The 20831-nt window shown below is 41.7% G+C and overlaps 1 protein-coding gene across 5 annotated transcripts in view; it reads left to right on the forward strand.

The window, feature by feature from the left end:
- usp25 (ubiquitin specific peptidase 25) overlaps positions 1-20831 on the forward strand; it is a 181935-nt gene that overhangs the window by 124035 nt on the left and 37069 nt on the right. For 3 of the 5 annotated variants that reach the window (XM_059650133.1, XM_059650134.1, XM_059650137.1), the window contains exons 19-22: positions 2113-2226; positions 4516-4611; positions 13373-13551; positions 18662-18740. In XM_059650133.1, coding sequence (XP_059506116.1) covers positions 2113-2226; positions 4516-4611; positions 13373-13551; positions 18662-18740 — 468 coding nt within the window. The remainder of the gene's footprint in view (positions 1-2112; positions 2227-4515; positions 4612-13372; positions 13552-18661; positions 18741-20831) is intronic. The other 2 variants (XM_059650135.1, XM_059650136.1) reach the window with 2 other exon arrangements.

Below are 20831 nucleotides of genomic sequence, written 5' to 3' on the forward strand. Positions count from 1 at the left end.
TAGCCCCAACTCCATGGACTCTGCTAAATCTTTCAAGGTTGCCCCACTGCCTTTCTTTACTTAAAGAAACACCTCCCTCTCTCTTATAACCACGTGCTCCAACTCTCTGCTTGGTGCCCTTAGTTCAAATTATTTTACAGTGTTTTAATGGAAATGTTCCAGTCAGAAAGTGTATATGATAAGAAGTTCCATGTGTTCAGCTGTGCACTTGAGTGAGATTCCAGTGGCTACACTGTTGCCCCCATGTTATTCTGGGGAGGTTGTGCTTGTTAGTGTGAGCTTGTTCGCATTGTTGTAGATGTGGTTGGGATTATCTGACACATTTTCTAAATATGTTTGGAGAAGTGAAGTGCTGTGCACTGTTGCTGGAACTGCTGACATAACCCGAGGCCAAGATCGGCTGATTGTGTTTGTAAGAATGCATGCCTTTGTGTTTTGAAATTGCAAAGGTTTACTTTTATGAGCACCAGTGGACAGAACTAAAATTTGTCAAAACATTTTCCCTGTTCTTCATCCCAAGCTGTCCAAATGTGAACACTTGTGCTGTCTGTGAATTGCATTGTCTTGTTTCCCTGCATTTATCAACATCATCACTTGAGGGTTACATTTTCAGCTTCCTTTCCTCTTGTCCCTCTTACCTCTTGCCTGCTCCACCAATAAGTTTCACATTGAATGTACGTGCTGTATGTTCTGTTATCCTTTTTGAAGGACAATGTAGGGGAAGGCAATGTTCTTTCTTGTGGGATCAGTAAATGTAGTTCCTGATTATGCAAAGTTGAATTGATTGTATTCTGTATTTTCTTTTACTTTTCTTTGTGTTGGCAATCAGTGCTTTTTCCAGACTTGTGTTAAGTATGGTTACGGAACTAATTGTCACAAAAAGTCCCGCATAAATCTGCTCTCAATTCATCAGCTGAGGTTCTTCACTTGCTATCATTATTAGTGACCTACCAGTAATTATCCATGCTCCAACCTTGCAAAACACAAGAGTGGTATTTGTTTTTCTTTTGAAGGATGGCCCCTTCAAATATCTGATTCGATGAGACTCCCTGCAAATTCTATCCCTGACACTGCCACCTTTGGTTTCATTGCATTAGTGTAATGATCAGTGTTTGCCACTGGATGGTGCTCTGTGGCCATATATTAAATCTTGAGTGTTTCTTTGTGTCAGGATGAGGTTGCATGAGTTCAGCCAGTGATATGCCCCAAACACTCAATTGGCAAGTGTGACTATGGACACTGCCAAGGCACCCCAATACCTGTTTTGGTAACTTTTACACTCTGTGTGCCATAGTTTCATAATCACCTTCCAAACCCACAGCCTCTACCGATCACAAATTTTGAGGGCGGTGGCTGCAAGGGAACAGCACCAGCTGCGAGTTCCTCCACAAGCCACATGCTGTCCTTATTTGGAGATGTATCGCTGTTCCTACACACTCAGAATGCTGCACCTCCCATCCTAATACCACGTAGACTACATGAATAAGGCAGCTCACTAACACCTGAAGGATAATTAGGAGTGCTTTGCCAGTGACATCCGATCCCCAAATTGAATAGATAAAAAGAAATTCATTACGGCCAAGATAATAGAGCCAGAAATTGCAGGCCAGCCCTATTAGTTGTAATGCAACAACCCAAGACTGAGGCAAACATCATTTTGCTTGTGACTGCCAAGATTGTTCAGGTCGCTATCACATTGTGCAGCATTGAATTGTGTGGTACTAGATTCCTTGTCTTTGTTAAGTTATTGCACTTTACTCTGTGTGACATTCATGGCACTACCTCAGTAGCCTGCTAGAAGTGCCTCAGTGGCTGTCAGATGAGATTGGTGCCAGACCTTGGCAGTAAAATGGCCCCCGAACAGTTCAGATTTCGGCCCTCGTATGAAGTGCCCATAATTTGGGGTCAGCACAAGTTAGGATGCTGCCACAGCAGTGTTCATCACCTCGAGGGGAGGAGTAAAGTAACGAAAGGAAAATTAAAACTGCTTTTGGAATAACACCTGCAAAGAAATGAATCCTTTGTAGAGTCAACACTGTGCTTTGTGATCCTCCATTTTATTTTCTTTCCCTATACTGTCCTCAACTTCCTGACATTGCCGTTTTCCCATAGGCCTCTGCTGCGGCTTCCCCAAAGCCTGGTCCCAGCCAGCGTGTGGTTGAGGTGGAGATTCCCCAAATAGGAAGGTTGGTCATAGAGTCAGAGGAAGGCGGTTATGATGACGAGGTATCTACATAGTGCCCGACTATGTGTAAACTACTGGATAGCATGTGGGCATTTGTTGCATGGCACTCCTGAATGGGCATGACTCTGTGCACTGCTGTGCATTGGAGTGCTAGAGTTACACTTTAAACAATTTCTGAAAAGACAGAACGCAGTGCAAGTTACATACTTCAGGATAGAGGAGTGCGCATTGTGAAATGTAGTGTAGAAAGCACAGCTTATCATCCTAGCAGGGGCAAAGGAGGATTCTAGAGTGCGAGGTCGGGGAAAGTGCAAAATTCAAAACTTATGACAGACTGGAAACCAAACAGAGTAGGAGACAGGGTACAATGCAAAGTAGGGTAGAGGATGCATTGTAAAATGCAGGGTAGGTGGGAGGATGCATTGTGCAATATAGGGTAGGGGAGAGGGTGCTTTGTGCAACGTTGTGGGTAGTGTGAATGTATTCAGTTCCAAGGAAAGGAGAACATCTACCGCATACTGTAGAAAACACACACATTGCAAACTGCGGGATGTGGGAGGGTCTGCATTGTGCACTGCAAGACAGGAGAGTGTACATGTTCCTTACACAATGGCATTGCGTGCACTTAATAGAAATAACATTGTTAACCATCAAGGATTGAACATTTCTAGGTTTACATTCATCACATGATTTAGATGAATCATGTTGTACTGACCGGATGAAATAGATCTCGATATTTGCATTGAGTTCTGTTGAAACACTTGGTGAATATCTAATTCTTATAAAAGTTCATAGAATCCCTACAGTGTGCAAACAGGCCATTCGGCGCAACAGGTCCACACAGATCGAAGAGCATCCCATACAGACCCATCCCCCTACCCTGTGCCTGTAACCCTGCATTTTTCATGACTAACCCACCTAGCCTGCACAACCCCTGAACACTACAGGCAATTTAGCATGACTAATCCATGTAACTTGCACATTTTTTTGGATTGTGGGAAGAAACCGGAGCACCCAGCAGAAACCTACACAGACACAGGGAGAACGTGCAAATTCCACACAGTTGCCCAAGGGTAAAATTGAGCCCAGATCTCTGACCCTGTGAGGCATCAGTGCGAACCACTGAACCATGGTGCCGCCCCTAGTCAACCTGGCTGTTTTATCTGTAGTGCTATCTGGATAATTTTAGAGGGAGATGTGTGTCTAAATTTCAGTAGGTCTTCTCAAGAGCATTTATTCTCTCCCCTTCACACGTTTTTCTTTGGTATCCTAATTTATATCACAGTCCGCTTCCACCACCTCAATTGTGAAGGCACAGGCTTTTTGAAAAGAGGAACACCAATCTTTTTCTGAAGAAGGGTCTAGGCCTGAAACGTCACTTTTCCTGCTGCTCTGATGCTGCTTGGCCTGCTGTGTTCATCCTGCTGTGCACCTTGTTATCTCAGATTCTGCAGCATCTGCAGTTCCTACTATCTCTCACACCAATCTTTTAACCAGGTTTCGTTTTCTTTCTTTTTACAAAGCCAGCTTGTGTGCACTTAACTGTTGTGAGTGATGTTTTCCTCTTTCCACTTGAGGGAAGTTCAAAAGTCCCTACAGAGTAGGGTGAAGCTTATAGAGGTGTATGTTTACAGATTGTTAGATTTGTCCTGGATTGTGCATTTGATTAGACACTTGACGCAGACTGGCTGGGCAGAATGTCTTGTTTCAGTGGTTTAAATTCTAGGTGGCTCTATGCCATCTGAAAGGCAGCTTCAGTGGCAACTTTCAGAAAGAGGTTGGCTGAATTATTGAATAGAAATAATTGCACGGCTGTCAGGAGCAGGAACTGCAAATAATTTTAATGTTCCATCAAAAATCCAACATGGGTACGATGGCCATCTCTGTGCTGACGAAGTGACCTGATTGAGATGTGTCGATAGCTTAAAGCATGAGATAGAGAGAATTGCATTCTGTGTACAGCTGAGCATTTGTGGACTGCTTCATAAGCAGCATATGCTGATGAACATCTGTATTCCACAGCAACTGCCAAGCTTTGACCACTTGCAGGGCAAATAAAATCTCATTTTCAGATTTTCTTGCATGTTGCCTGCCAGTAGCCTTTTTAATTTTTAAATATGAAACATTTAAAGCCATTGCTAATTTCCTGCTTACTTCATTGCATAACATTAATTTAAGATAATTTGTAAACATTTTTATGTTTCACACACAGTCTTTATGTGAACTTATTTATTTAAAAAATAAAATTTAAAAGAAAATGTTGCCAATTCATATGTTTTGAATAGCGTTATCCATTATCTGACTTTTTACCTACGACCCCTTGTTGGCAGGTCATGCTGACCCCAACCATGCAAGGTATTATCATGGCTATAGGTAAAGCCAGGAATGTGTATGACAGACATGGTCCTGAGGCGGGTTTCTTCAAGGTACATACTCCCTTTATTTTATTTAGTGTGATTGAATGCTGTCTGCTGTGCATATTAAAGCAATATTGAACCCAGCATCGTGCGTTTTGTCACAAGGCCGTGTAATGGTCTGTTCTGTTCAGATTCTCTACGATCAGTGTTCGCTAGCTCCTTTCTCTCCTCCATTTGTTTCACTCCCTGCACCCCCCCCCCCCACCACTTCTTCTGTCCTTGGCACTCTGTACCCCATCTCTTTCATTTTTTCTATTCCTGTCTTACATTTCTTTTCTCGACTTTACTCACCCACATTTTTCACTGTTCTACCATTTCTTAAAAACAAAATCCCCAACCACATTGTTCTTTACTTCACCTGCTTCCCTTTCTTGCCCTCCCTCCCTCCCTCCCTGCCTCCCTCAGGACTGTAATTTTGGAGCAATGCCTCTAGTCCAGTAGCATGTCCATCAAACATTTAATGTAATATGTCTAATCTAGAATACAGTATAGGTTGAGCTGTACTGTCGTCAATCACGTTGTGTAAAAGTTGCTGGAAAAGGCTGCGTGTTCAGGACAGTGCTTTAAAAACAAATTCTACTGCCCACTCTTACAGCACTGATTCTGGGGCATTTCCCAGTTGGTGTTTGTGGAGCTCCAGGGTGGTTTAAAGTGAAAGGGAATGCACGATTTTTGAGTTCATTATTGCTGTTAGATTACGGGTATGTGTTATGCAGTATGTCAATGATTAAGGCTTTGTGGTGTTTTAATATTGTTTTGAAGTTTATCCTTCTGTCACAGTTTGTGAAGCAGCTGTGGCAGCCTGACATAAACTTTGTAAGCTCTGAACGTGAAAGAAACTACGATTCTATTGTTTGGCACACAGATATTGGAAAGCAGGGGAATAGTTGTGGGGTGTTCGTAGCTATTTTCAGCTGATTCTTGCCTTAACCCTACCCATAATCTAATTTGTGTTTTCTAATTCAAATTGTTTCTTCTGTTGCTTTTATTCGAGCTCATACCTCGTTATTTACGAAAGACATGATGAGCACAAAATCTACACACAAGTTAGGAAGTACTTTATCCCAATAAATTGAAACAGTCCATTTTTAATAGAAAATATTATGGTTTTCTCTATTTCAGTAAACATTTCTCCAACTGCTTCTCGGTGCACTCAGCAGAAAAATAAGGGTGTAGGTAGAAGGGATGAGTCATTATCCAGGCTAAACCAAAGCTTGTGGCTACCAAGGTAGCTGACTTGAATAGGGCACAAGCTAGGAACTTGAACTTCTAAATCACCCTTCATGACTAGGGATATATCAAGTTTTTTTTTTAAAACTAGTTGATTAGAAGGTAATAAAATGTGAGACTGGATGAACACAGCAGGCCAAGCAGCATCTCAGGAGTGCACCTGAGATGCTGCTTGGCCTGCTGTGTTCATCCAGCCTCACATTTTATTATCTTGGAATCTCCAGCATCTGCAGTTCCCATTATCTCTGATTAGAAGGTGATCACTTCTGACATTGAAACTTGGTAGCCGGTTTTGTGTGTGGCCAGGGTCCTACAGAGGAGTGATACTGATCAGATCAAACAATTTAGTGATGTTGGGAACATTGGAATGGGCCACTCAGCCCATTGAGCTGGCCCTGCCATTTAATACAGCCATGGCTGATTGAACACTTTAACTCACCTCATTCCCATGACCCTGTACACCACTGGTAACAAGAAATCTGTCAATCTCCAAATTAAACATACCCAAAGATTGGGTCTCCACAGCCCTGTTGGTAGAGAATTCCAAAGGTTCACAACCTGTGTAAAATAATTTACCTTCATCATGGGCCAAAGTGAAATCCCCTTTGTTTTTCTATTGTACCCCTCATTCTAGGGGAAACATCTTGCCTGCATCTATCCTGTCTATCCCTTTAAGTATTTTGTAAGTTTCAGTGAGACCACCTCTTATTCTTCAGAACTCTAGAGAGTACAGGCCCAGTTTGCCTAGTCTCACTTCTTAGCACAGTGCTGTAATCCCTGGAACAAGTCTGCACTCCCTTTATGGCAACAATATCTTTCCTGAGATAAGGAGACCATAAGTGCCCACACAACTCCAGGTATGGTCTAAGCCAGCTCCTAAACAATTGAAACAAGACCTTCACCATTGTGCTGTTGGTTGTAGGATAACCTGGAGTGTGATTTGAACCCATAATCTTTTAACTTCAAGGTGAGTGTTACCAACTGAGTCACAACTGTTAACATGACACAGCAGGACAGCACCATTTGAACCATTCTTTGATTCTCAGTTTAACAGACAAAGGGCATCCAGCCTCCAATCTGTGCCTCTGTACTTGCCACATAGATGCATTAATCAGCAGTTGGCCAAAAAGAAATTACAGAAAGCCTCTCATTGCTGCACATGCAAGACTTTGTTTTTGTTGTGCCCCTGAAATCATCAGTCATGCTGTAAGTTGATTGGTGTAAGGAGTAACTGGCCAAAACCATAGCATGTGTGCAGTTTGCATTGTTTACAACCTAATGGACCAGCTAAATTTGCATTATGGATCAGTGTCATGTTGTATAAAATCTGTTGCCTATCAATATCTTTTTAAAGTATCCTTGTTGCTAGCAGTGAAAATCCCAGGATTGATACAACAGCAATCTTATAAACAAATCCAATTTGGATCCTGTCAACAACACATTTACTCATATCCATCTGTAAAGGAGATTAGACTAGTTTGTTTGCTAGTCAGTGGAAAGTTGATCGAGGTTGCTGATTGCTATCATTTTTGATTTGTGCAGCAAAGTGCTAACTTGTTTGTTTACTAGTATACGAGAAAGCACAAGGACAGACTCTTAACTTAGCTGCGATGCCGTCTACATAGCTTGCTGGCGCTTAAAAGTTGACATTCAATAGCCATTTGTCAAAGGGCATCAATGAATCCCATCTGGTAGACAGGACCAGTAAATACAAAAGAGAGGACAAAATTGACATTAACTTCAAAAATCCACCAATAAATTGATTGCCTTTCTTCCCTAGTAATCGCATTAGATTAATTCAGAATAAAAATGCTGTTACTGCTGCTTGAGACTCCAAGTCTCAATCATGGGGTTAAGAGTCTCATGGTCAATCAACTGAGGGTAGTCAGGCTGATTTAAAATGTGTTTTTGATCAACCTGTTTTGAAACACCTCCAGACAGGTGGGACTTGAACCCAGACCTGTTGAACCAGACATAAAGACATTGCCACTATGCCATAAAATCCTTTATAACTGGCACGTTATCTGAACTCTGTCTAATTTCTGCAACAGCAGATCTGCTATTTAAAGTAGGTGAATTTGAAATCTGGACTCGAGTCTAATTATGGCCCTGAAAATATTGTTCATTGTTCAAAAACCCATCTGGTTCAGTAATGTCTTTTAAAGAATGTAACTGCCATCCTTACCAGGTCTGGCCTGCGTGTGATTCCAGACCCAAAGCAATGTGGTTGACTCTTAACTGTTCTCTGGGCAACTACAGGTTGTCAATAAATGTGACACCCACATCCCATGAATGAATTAAAACAAAAGCTTATCTGTTTCGAATACAAAAGTTGCTGGAAAAGTTCAGCAAGTCTAGCAGCACGTATGAAAATTTATTTAGCTTATCTGTTCATCTGGCATTGGCACTATCCTTGAACTGCTGAACCATGCAAAGGTTTTCTGTGCTGTTATCCCTGATCATTCTGCTGACTGTTCCTGTTGACGCTCTGCATTTTACTACCCAGTGCTTCAAGAGTAAAGAAGGGAAAGTTTCAGTTGGAGGATTCCCACACCTGACTGACATCCAGTCATCCGTTTTGGCCAATGTAGCTGAGAACGAATAGTCTGAACATACTCACTGTGTTGAAACACAGAGAATGACAATCTAGGGGTTTGCTGTCATGTTTCACACTTCAAAGACTGAAGACTGGAAGAGGATCTCTGGATTTGAAGCGCTGACTCCGTTTTCTCTTCACAGAAGCTGCCAGATCCACTGAGCTTCTCTAGCAGTTTCCCTATTGTGTGTTTACGATCTCTAGTGTCTGGAGTTCATAGTTTTATTTTCAGGGTATTATTACGACCTTTAACAAAACCTCAGCAACTTCTCCAAAACTTGTCAGTGTTCTGGATTGTTGAGAATCACCCACCATTGAAGGCAGTAAACACTCTGATGATTCTATGCCAAGAATTTGATAGAGCCATTCAATTAATTCCACACTCCGTACTCTTTCACCATGACCCTGCAAATGTTTCCTTTTCACATAAGTACCCCGAATTTACGGTAGAAAGTTAATATTCAATCTAATTCCATTGCCTTTACCACCAGCTCATTCCAAATTGTCATAACTTGTTGCATTATTTGAAACAAAACTCCTAATTTTCCTCCTGGAGATTTTAACTGAGTTGTCTGTTCTCGTTATTGGTCATGCTATCAATGGAAACAGCTTCTCCTTATCTACCACATCAAAATGCCTCTTAAACCCAAACTTCTCATTTTCTAACCTATTTGAGCAGGAAGAGGGTAGTCCAGTGCTTTCCTTCACAAAAGTGAAGTTCCTCATTCTAGGTGCCTTTCTGACAAAATTACGCTGTACTGTCTACAAGATCCTAATGTCCTAAAGTGTAATACCAGAATTTCTACAGTACTTCAAGTATATTGTATTCAGTCACATTAAACTCAGACTGAGGTACTTAGGAGTTTTCTGAAGTTATCTGAAACATACACTCAATAATCCAGCAGACTGATAAGGTTAATAGGAAAATTCTGAAAAGCAGAGCTGCCAGTGATTAGACCTGGCAGCACACAAGATTTATTGAACAAAAACAAGGCATTTGGCCTAACTGGTCTAACCCAATGTTTATGCGCTACATGAACCATCTCACACACTACTTCATCTCCTCTCTCTTAATATATCTTTCTATTCCCTTTCTCTCATCCCCCACAAGTGGAACTTGCAGCTCTGCATTTTCCCTGTCAAAATTCTTAATTAATTTAAAGACCTCTATCGGGCCACCTGTAAGATTTCTGTTATGCTGCTTATCTGATCTGAAACAGGGCATTTTGATTTTTGTGTGCAACTTATAAAGGTATAATGACTTTCAAATAACATTTGTGCTATGTAGATGTGAGGTAATGACCATTTTTGAGGAAGAATTTAACCATATTTCTCTGACACTTTTGCCAAATACTCCACTATTGATATCCTCGGGATTTCCATTGACTTGAAACTGGATTAGTCTTACACATACACTGGAAAGAAATGAGTGAGGAAGCTCGCATAGAATATAAACTCTGGTAAAGTCACTGTAGTTCCAAAGGACCATAGGGCTGCTGCCATGAGAGAGATAGACACTCAGAGAGTTTGACCTGAGTGTTATAATGTCTCAGGTGAAGTTGAGAAGATAGGACCCTCATAGAGACTTCAACCAGTAAACGAATTGAACCCATGCTGTTAGCATCACTTTGCATTGCAAACCATCCATACAGCTAACTGAACTAACCGATCACTAGTATTGGTGCACATTTAATAAACCAGTGTAGGCATGCTGGACCAAATGGCCTCTATCTGCGCTGTAACCCTTCTGTGAAGAGCGGGTCAGAGGCTGGAAATTCAGTGGTGAATAACTCACCTCCTCACTCACCATCTATCCACCATCTACAAGGTACAAGTCAGGCGTATAGTGAAATACTCCCTGCTTACCTGGATGAGTGCAGCTTCAACAACACTCAAGAAGCTTGACATCATCTTGAACAGTGCAGCCTATTTGATTGGTGCAAACATTCATCGCAGTAAACATTCCACCTTCAATGTATAGTGATGGATGTGTGTGCCATATATGATGCATTGTGGCCTGAAACCACCTGCAACAACACATTTCAAACCCATGACCTTTACCACTGACAAGGACAGAAGATGAATGGGTATACCACAGCCTCCAAGCTCTCCTCTATGCTACACAGCATTCTATCTTGGATTGTATGTTGCTTTTCATAGAATCATAGAGTTGTGCAGCACAGAAACAGACTTTTCAGTTCAACTTATCCATGTTGACCAGGTATCCTAAATTAATCTAGTCCCATTTGCCAGCATTTGGCCCATATCCCTCAATCTTTCCTAGCCATGTACCCATCCTGGAAAATTGTACCAGCCTTCACCACTTCCTCTGGCAGCTCATTCCCTACATGTACCACCTTCTGTGTGAAAAGGTAGCCCTTTAGGTCCCTTTTAAATCTTTCTGTCTCACCTTAAGCCTATGCTGTCTAGTTTTGGATTTCCCTGTCATGGGAAAAGGAGCTTAACTATTTCTCCTGTCCATGCCACTCATGATTTATAAGCCTTGTCAGGTCACCCCTCAGCCTGTGACGCTGCAGGGAAAATAACCTCAGCCTCTCCATATAACTCATTCATTCAATGATGCTGGACTGAATTCCTGGAGATCACTTTCTAGCTACACTGAGGGTCTCCCAATATGCCAAAGTCTTCAGGAAGATGGTTCACCAACAACACCTCTACAATAACTAGGGATAGGCAATGAATGGTGGCTCAGCCAGAGCTGCTCTCATCCAATGAAAGAAGTTAAAAACATTTCACTGTGTTCCTACAAATCCCAATTTACATGTGGTTTTAGATCCAGGACACAGCTGTTGTTTCCCTGGCCCACCCCATCATGTCGGGAGGGCACTGAAATTCAATTCTGCAGGCGGCAACATTACCGTGAGCCCATTCTCCATGCAAGATCCTAGGATGTGAGCATGCCATTCTAACAAAGGTAAAGGAATTCAACATGATAGATGCAGAGAAACTGTCCCCTGTGGTGAGGCAATCCTGACACCAACTAAAAAGTAAAGCTGGACCATTTAGGAGTGAACTCGAGAAATGCAGGAATCACCGTGAAAATTTGCAACTTACTCTTGGTACTGGATCAATTAAACTTATTTTTACTGAGGTAGAGTTAGTTTGGGTTAAATTGTTGGGTAAATAGATTGAGGTGGACATTCGCCATTGCCTGATATATTGGCTTAGTTCCACTTTGCTTTTGTGGAATATCAGAGTATATGATGTAACAGCAGTAGTAGACTGTTCAGTTCACTGAGTCTGCTCCACTGTTCTATTGGGTATTGATCAGTTTCCACCAGTGGCCCATGAATGGGTGATGCATGTTATTGGGCCATACTTGAAATTAGCTCCAGTGGGTTAACCTGGACCTCTGCACCGTAGGGCTGCTCTTTTCTAAACCTATCAATTAAGTCACTCTGACAGCTAAAGGTCAGGGTTGACTATGCCTACCAGAGATTGCTCAGTACATGCAGTTATCCCATCTAGAAAGCATAGAATGTGAAACTGCAAGGCATAGTGTGCACAGTTCCGTAGTCCTTTCCAAAAACTGATTCACCTGCAGGAAATTAATCCTTCCAAAGAAAATGGAAATATTCAAGTAGTTACACTTTTTACTTGTGTGTACTATTTGTGGTCAGTTTGAGAAATACATTGAATGCAGTTTCATGAATGGGAACGAACCTTGTCCTTTACATGTATTCATAAGCAGATGCCTCAAATTCCTAACGGCAAACTGTTTTCAAAGAAGGATCCAGTTTGATTCCTGTTTAAGTTTTAAAGCTAGAAGCTTAGATTCTGAATTGATCATATTGTACCTTCACCATTTGATTATGATTCCCCTTTTCTCAGTGGGTTATTCATGCATTATAACGGGTGGAACTGGGCAAGGCATTGTAAATGATTGGTGAATTTATTGGCACAGTTAATTGCCCTATACTGATCTCCTGTCAGCTGTACCATGGAGGTAATAAATGGAAACAAACTGAATTGTCTTTCCATCCTCCTTTTTGATCTGCATATCTGAGTAACTGCAGAGTAATCCTTGAGATGTTACCTGAGTCCAAATGCCATTGGCAGCAAGCTCAGAGCAAGCAACTTCTCTCCCTCTGCCCGTCACCCAGAAGGAGGTGAGGGAGAGAAATGTTAAGAGCATTGCAAGTTAATTTTTTTTGGTGGAGGCAAGGGTAGTTAGAATAAACCACTAAAATTACGGCATTTTGGGAAGGAAGCGGTTCAGGCGAGGGTTTTGAAAGATTAGATTTTGGAAGACGTATTTTACCTGCTGCCCCTTCTGAGTGCTGGCATTTGGCTTCCCCATACTGAAGTGTCATCCAGTGCCTTTGTCCATGCTCAACCCACGATGGGTGACTCTCGGTGGCAAAATTTGGTAGACAGAATAATCGACGGATGCATCTCACCTGAAGCTACTGCTGCCCTTGGCCAACTTGTGTGGTTCCAAAATGAGTTACAGGATACTTTTCTGATGAAGGGCCTGGGCCCGAAACGTCAGATTTTGTGCTCCTAAGATGCTGCTTGGCCTGCTGTGTTCATCCACACTCTACACTTTGTTATCCAGGATACTGATTAGGTTCTGTGGGTCCCAAGCAACAGTCCTTGCTCTGTTCCCACCCCGTGTATCTATAACCTATCACTACTGAGGCCAGTTGCAATAGCCTAGTTGAGCTCTCAAATGGGAATCAAACCCACGGACCCTTCTGTCTGTATGAATATAGACTGTTTAGTTACTCAACTCTCACCCAACAGGAAACCTATTTGCGGTTTGTGTGTAGCTATGTGCCGTTAGGGAATGAATTTACTTTTGCTGCGGAGCTCTGGCGGATCCTTGTAATTGCTTCCCTTTGAACCTTACAAAGAATTCCCTACAGTCAGGGCTACACGGCAGCTTGGAATGCATTTCCAGTGGGTTCTTTCTCTTCCCAGGCTTTCACAGCGGAGTACTCGCGTTTGGTCAGGCTGGCCCAGGAAGATACCACGTTGGAGAATGATAACCGGTTAAAACATGTGGTGATCTATTTCCTGCACAATGAGGCACCAAAGAAGATTATTGAGAGGACACTGTTGGAACAGTTTGCTGATCGGAATCTCAATTTTGATGAACGGTAACAAGAGATTTTATTGTTGTGACAAGAGTAAAGTAAGTGCCTCTTGGCACCTTAAAGTGTTTTCCTGCCAGTGAATTACTTTTTATGTTTAGTCATTCTTGCATTGTAGGAATTGAGACATCCAGTGTGCAAGATCCTGATGCAGCTGTGTGGTAATGACAAGATAATATGCCTTTATTTTTGCTGACGACAGTGAGGGATAAGTATTGACTAGGATTCAGGGATAAACCTCCTTGTTTTTTCTTTAAGAATAATGGAATGGGATCTATTACGTCCAACTGAGAAGATAGAAAGGCTCTTAGTTTGACATCACATCCAAAATATGTCACCGACGTTAGTGCGACACTCCCATCGTATTGGCATTGGGAGTGTCAGTCTCGATTGAGCATTCCATTCTTTAAGTGGATCTTAAACCCCATGAGCTTCTGAATCAGGCATAGAGTGCTGGCTACCACATCATAGCTGGTAGAAGTTTAGTGAAGAACATGGGCACCTGGATCCCACTATGCCTGGTTTGCCAAATGTGTTTATCTGGCCAATTATTAGCCAAACCTCTCAAAGGCTGTGCAGTGGTCCATGTAGCTTGCTCAAGTACGCAGTTAAACAAGCTTTTGGGCCTGAGTATCCCTTCTCAGTCTTTGCTGTATGAACTCCAGCCATGCAGAGAATGAGATTTTGTAACTGGTATATTGATACTAGCCTTATAATATACGACATGAGATGAGATTAAAAGAAGAAAACTCTGAATTTGCTTGTGCGTGTCTCACATGCAGGATATCCCTTCTGTATATTTTAAACTGGGCTGGCAGCTAATTCAAGTACTTTACATCATCTTAAATTGAACGTTGTTTTGGAATGCAATAACCCCCATCCATGAACCTTGACATTTAGTGAGACCTCTTCAACTCCTGAAACTTTATTTAAAGAACATGAAGTTGATGATTATTTATGACCTATTGTTAAACTAAGAAATCATTAATTACACTTAACTCTGATGTGTTACCACTTTAGTTCTGCAGCGGATCAGATGGTCAGTTCGTAAAAGCACTGGCTACTGTGGAATCTGAGCTACACTTGGCCAACAGATTCCGAGACTTGTTCTGGCCGAGTTCACTAATTTTAATATTGTGATGTGGCTGAGGCATTCACCGCAGCAAATGCGACAATTTTACAGCAAGGCCTAGCTTTACTGGTGGTGTGAAGGGCCCTCTGCGTGAGAACTGTCCTACACACCCAAAACATAAATATAGATGTAAGTTACAATTGTGAGTGACGAACCTGAAAGTGTATTTAACCAAATCCAGCTGTAATGTGCTTTCTATTCTACTGCTCTTGAATTGTGCTGTGACATATGAATAAAGTATTTTTTTGGAAAATGCAATTCAGACCAGCATGAGAGAGAAAAAAGAAACAGGCAGGATTCCTGCTCTTAATCATGACTCAGTGACCTTGTGCTGCAACGTGTTAGGAGAATGAGTGTCAGCTGAAGACAGCTTGGAGCTGAGCTGTGACCCCACTGATAATGTCCAGGCTCATTCAGGCAGCATGACCACTTGACCTGACATTCTGGGGAATGGGGGTGCTGTCACCTGCCACATATAAAAAATAAACTAGCTGAACTCGGGTGAGGACCTAGAGAGCACAGCAGAATGAAAATTTCCCCTTTAATCAATGTCATTAGATAGCCTTGTAGGCACTGGTGATTAAAAGAAACCAATGTCAGTTTGTTGGTAGGTGACATGTCCATCTCTGTGAAGGAGACCAGTTAGCTCACTTGACTGGGCATTCGGTTTGTGATGACAGTGATGCCTTCAATTCCCATACTTGCTGAGGTTACCACGAAAGACTGTCCTTCTCAACTGCTCCCCTCGCCTGAGGTATGGTGACCCTCAGGTTAAACCATCACCGGTCAACTGTCTGTATTGAGACGCCAGCACTATAATAGTCTGGGCTCTGGACCTCAGTGAAGAGTTGCAGACTCAAACTGTGTTGCAGGTTTTAAGTATAACCTCAGCTCGCATATTAACATTATACTGAGAAAGTGCTGTATTATCCCAAGTGTCACTGTTTGGATGAGACATTTAGTGAGGCCAGTTCAGGAGACTTGGGCATGTTTTATAAAAACACTGTTGCATAATTTTAAGATAAGATTTAGGAGAGAGGAATGGGGATTTCTTATGCTGGTTCTACACAGCCAGTATAAGCAAATACATTTTCATGTAAGTCTATGAAAATGGCCAGCTGATCCGTCAAGTTTGACCAGTGGACGTCATGGTTGGAGCATCATTGCCAGAAATTTCACATTTCTCCCCATAACTGCAGCATCCACCAACAGCAGTCAGGCAATCTCCTGCAAGAGACTTAATGTTAGAGGGAGAAAAAAAAATCCCACGACTAATGAAGTGTCAAAAAATGAAATACTTGTCTTTACACAAGTCCCAAAACCTGAAGTACTTTACAGCCAGTGAAGTTATTTTTAAACAAAAACAGAACCTGCTGGGAAAACTCAGCAGGTCTGACAGCAGCTAGGGAGAGAAAACAGAGTTCCAGTAACCCGCCTTCAGAACTCAGAAGTTCTTTTTAAACATTCTATTGTAATATATGATAGATGACAGCCAAATTACCTATAACAAGCTTCCACAAACGTCAACATGATTGCCAAATAATCTGCTTGAGTGGTAGCGATTAAGGAATAAATATTGGCCAAGAATTATGCTGCTATCTATAATGATAGAGGGTAGATGTGGTTTTAGTACAACATCTGATCTAATTTAGGGCACAAATGACAATGCCGCCCCCTCAGCACTGGGTGAAAGTGCTAGTCTGGATTTTTGGACTTTGGAGTGGGACTTGAACCTCCAAAGCTCAAACTGGGAGAGCACCATACACTAAACATCTTGGTTACAGATGGAAAGAGAAGAAAAAATTGGAAACTTCATCCATGACCTTGTCAGTTGTTTGAAAGCAGATGAGGGGATCTCATAGCTGAAGAATTTGTTATTTATTAATCTATTTCCCATCCAAATGCTGTAATCTCTGCTTGAGTCAAGAACCTGTTTGGCACCCTCTTGAAAGTGATAAGAGTTAGTAACCACCAAAGTACTGTGTTTACCTGCAAAAGATTATCTGCACTCCAGTCAGGTTTCTATTAGTGAAGATTGATTTGAGTTGTCTCTGAAATGTTAGCGCTAGTATTTTCTGTTATCCGTTAAATGAGTAGCCTTGGTGCAAAGGATGACATGAGGACAGAAATAAGAGAGGATCTTGATTGAGAAGATCAGAAGTAGAATCTGTTTGGGTGATGGCCACCAAAAAACTGGCAGGTGTAGGTTATAGAACCCCTAACAATGAGCTAAGCAATAAGCAAAGAATAATTGAAATAAAAGGCAGTGCAATAAACATGAAGCACTTTAATCTTCTAACCTGGACAAATCAAATTTGCAAAAATAGCATGGATGAAGAGTTTGTAGAATGCCTTCATGACAGTTTTCTGAAGCACACATTGTGGGCTCTATTAAGAATAAATCTGTTTTATCCAAAACCATAGAATAAGGCAGATTCAATTAGTAGTATTGCTATAAAAGATACTCTTGAGAAAATAATGTTCTTAATGTAATTGAATTTCATCTTAAATTTCAAAGTGTTACGTTTCAGTCCGAAACAAGAATCTTAAACAAAACCAATTATATTTGAGGAGCAAGTTGGCCAAAGTTGATTGGGTAATTGACTAAAAGACATGGTTACAAGCAAACCATAGCATTTAAAGAAATAATTCAAAATATTTGACAAAAATCTGTGTAAAACAAAAACTCAGCAAAAGAGATCCATCCATGGCTCAAAAGGACTAAAAACTAGCAAATGCTCAGAAACCAAAGGCCTACATCCAAGATGTAAGTGGGCGGGGGGGGGGGGGGGGGGCATTGGTGGCACGGTGGCACAGTGGTTAGCACTGCTGCCTCACAGCAGTAGGGAACCGGGTTCAATTCCACCCTCGAGTGACTGTGTGGAGTTTGCACATTCTCCCCGTGCCTGCGTGAGTTTCCTCCTACAGTCTAAAGATGTGGAGGTTAGGTGGATTAGCCATGCTAAATTGCCTGTAGTGTACAGGCTAGTTAAATTGGCCATGGAAAATAAAGGGTTACTAGGATAGGATGGGAAGGGGCAGGTCTTTATGGGATGCTCTTCGGAGGGCCACTGTGGACTTGATGGGCCAAATGGGCTGCTTCTGCAGTGTAGGGATATTGTGAGTTCTCTTTACAACCTGTGTTACCTAAACAAATAGACCAAGTGTAATGTATCTTCGTTTATTGATCATTACAAGCAGGATTGGAACGTAAACCATAAAGAAGGTATGAAGAAGCTGCAAAGAGATATAAAGGGTTAAGTGAATGGGAAGCAAGGTGGCAGATGAAACCTAATGTGGGGATGTGTGAGATTGTTCATTTTGGGAGTACAAATAGAAAAGCAGTATCGTTAAAAGGCACAAAACCTCTGATGTTGAGATTGAGAAGAGATTTGCGGGCAAGGAGCACAGAACCTTAACAAGCAATTAGAAGACAAATGGCATATGGATTGTTATTGCAAGAAGACTGGCATATAAGAACAAGGAAATTGGCTACAATTAAAGAGAACTTTGGTGAGATCACTTGGAGCTCCTTGTGCAGGTTCGGTCTCCATATCTTGTACAGAATATGCTTGCCTTGCTGATGTGCAGCAAAGGTTCACTAGATTAGACACAGGAATGAGAGAATTGGTCTGTGATGGAAGGTTGAACAAATTAGATTTTCTTTTGTTGCCCCTGTAGAACAGTCTCACGGTAGGGAGTCGATCACTTAAGGACTGGGTTGAGGATAAATTTTGTCATTCAGTTATGCATCCCAAGGATTGTGGATGGTTCATTCCTGAAGATATTTAAGGCTGAGATTTCCAACTTTTTGGTCGCTTGGGGAACCAAGCAATATGAGAAACATGTGGATAAACGGTATTTGGAGGCAAAGAAGATCTGTGGTCAACATTGGAGCAAGTTCGAGGGACAAATGATCTGCTCCTGTTTCCTGTTTTGTGTTCATTTGAAACACAAGCTAATTATGCTCCCAATGTGTTTCAGATGTCGCAGTGTAATGAAAATAGCACGGGCCAAACTTGAACTGATCAAACCTAAGGAGGTCAACATGGAGGAATACGAGGTAAGTGAGGTAACAATGTAGGAAAGTGCCCAAACATTTTCAGATATCAGCCTCTTGAAGGGAAATTTGAAATGGATTTTATAAATGGTAACTTTCTCCTGAAGACATTGACTTGTGCTTAGGAATCATTTGTTGGAACATTGTGGGGTTTGGGCATTCTTTACACATGGTTACATACGTAGAGTACAGAGCATAGAACCAATCCATTTTATCCAACTAGCACCTGTTGGCATTTATATTCACCCTAGTTTCTTCATTTCAGCCACTCAGCATCATTCTGTCCCATTTTTCTCATCTGCTTCCTTTTTGAAAGGATCTAAGTTATTTGTCTCAGCCATGTCAGGAGACAGGTTCCTCAGTTCCGACTGTTCTCTGAGTATGGACATTTCTGTTTGGCCTCCATAATCTTGAAGTGCACCAACTGTTGTCATGCCAGAAACATGGCAACCAGTTTGCCCATAGTAGGGGTCTCACAACAGCAGTAAGGAAATGACTGCATAACCTGACTTAATGATGTTGTTTGGCACAGGGTCAGTGCCTGATCCAGCTGCTGTTGAAACTAAGAAACAAAAACCAAAATGGCTGGAAAAATCTCAGCGGGCCTGGCAGCATCTGTGGAGAGAAAGCACAGATAACGTTTCAGGTTCAGTGAACCCACCCCCCCAACCACAATTCTTCAGAACAGAAAAATGGTCACTGGACCGTTAACTCTGCTTTCTCTCCATAGATGCTGCCTGACCTGCTGAGCTTTTTCAGCAATTTCTGGCTTTGTTTCGGATTTCCAGCTTCCGCAGTTATTAAGTTTTTCTGTTGACAATAATCTCACTATGGGCATTTGGTGTTTCCAGAATGTGATATATCATGGCTTGGATTCCAGAATAATCAGGCCTGTATCTTTAAAATAGATGCATGAGATGTTGCATAAATTGGAACCCGAGTCACCTTCAGTCACTGTCTCATTGTATGGAGTCATCGTAGTCAGTCAGCTGTGCGTAGTTGTAATGTTCAGAAATATCATTAAACATAGAACCCAGTCTATATGTATAAGCCTGTGATTTTGTCACCTTGTAAATTGTTAGTGTTGTGAATATCTTCAATAGCTGACTCAAGAAGAATTTCTCTCTCTATATTATGCTTTTTATGTACAAAGAAAGCTGCAAAATGGCAACTTGGCAGCAGCATATGAGCATTAAAAGTTGATTGAGACAGCTGGTCAGCAGTAGTAAGTGGAACCTAAAGCCTGAAGAGGTGACACCACAGCAGGCAGTTGTGAAAAGCCTTCTTTACAGTGAGCCATCAGTCTGTTTTGAGTTCAGAACTGAATTTGCAACAAAAAACTAAAATGCTGCCACAAAGTCTAAAGGTTGTTTCGACTGCTCTGAAACCTAATCAATCAGCCAAATCTTGTCTGAGATGTGGCTTGCTTCACCAAAACAGTTGCCAGGATTTTGTGACTTATGAAAGCAGCACTCCACATGAGGAACTAAAATGCATTGGAAACTCAGTCACCCAGAGACCCAAAGTGCAACACAAAGCTACACAGAATTATGTGAAGAAGGACCGAAAGGGAACATTGCAAAAGAAATGTCCAAAATTTAACCTGTGGCACATAAGGATGTTAACAAAGCCCAAAAGTTAATTGCAAATTATAGTCCACAGTCAGGTAGTGCATTCCTAAACTTCACTTTCATGTATTCATTCATGGGATGAGGGCGTCGCTGGCTAGGCCAGCATTTATTGCCTGCTCCTAATTGCCCAGCAGGCAGTTTGAGTTAACCACATTGCTGTTGTTCTGGAGTCACATATAGGCCAGACCAGGATGGCAGTCTCCTTCTCTAAAGGAGAACCAGTTGGGTTTTTCCGACAATCGGCAATGGATTCAATCCTGATTCCAGATATTTATTGAATTCAAATTCCACCAGCGGCCGTGGCAAGATTCGAACCCAGATCCCCAGAATGTTACGCAGGTCACTGGATTAACAGTCCAGCAATAATACCTTCAGGCCATTGTCTCCCCATAACACTAACACCCCACATGAAAATCATCAGAAAAGCTAAAACCTTTACCACCATCCAAATGATGCATCCCAG

Source organism: Stegostoma tigrinum, chromosome 12 (genome assembly GCF_030684315.1).
Source record: "Stegostoma tigrinum isolate sSteTig4 chromosome 12, sSteTig4.hap1, whole genome shotgun sequence".
NCBI lineage: Eukaryota > Metazoa > Chordata > Chondrichthyes > Orectolobiformes > Stegostomatidae > Stegostoma > Stegostoma tigrinum.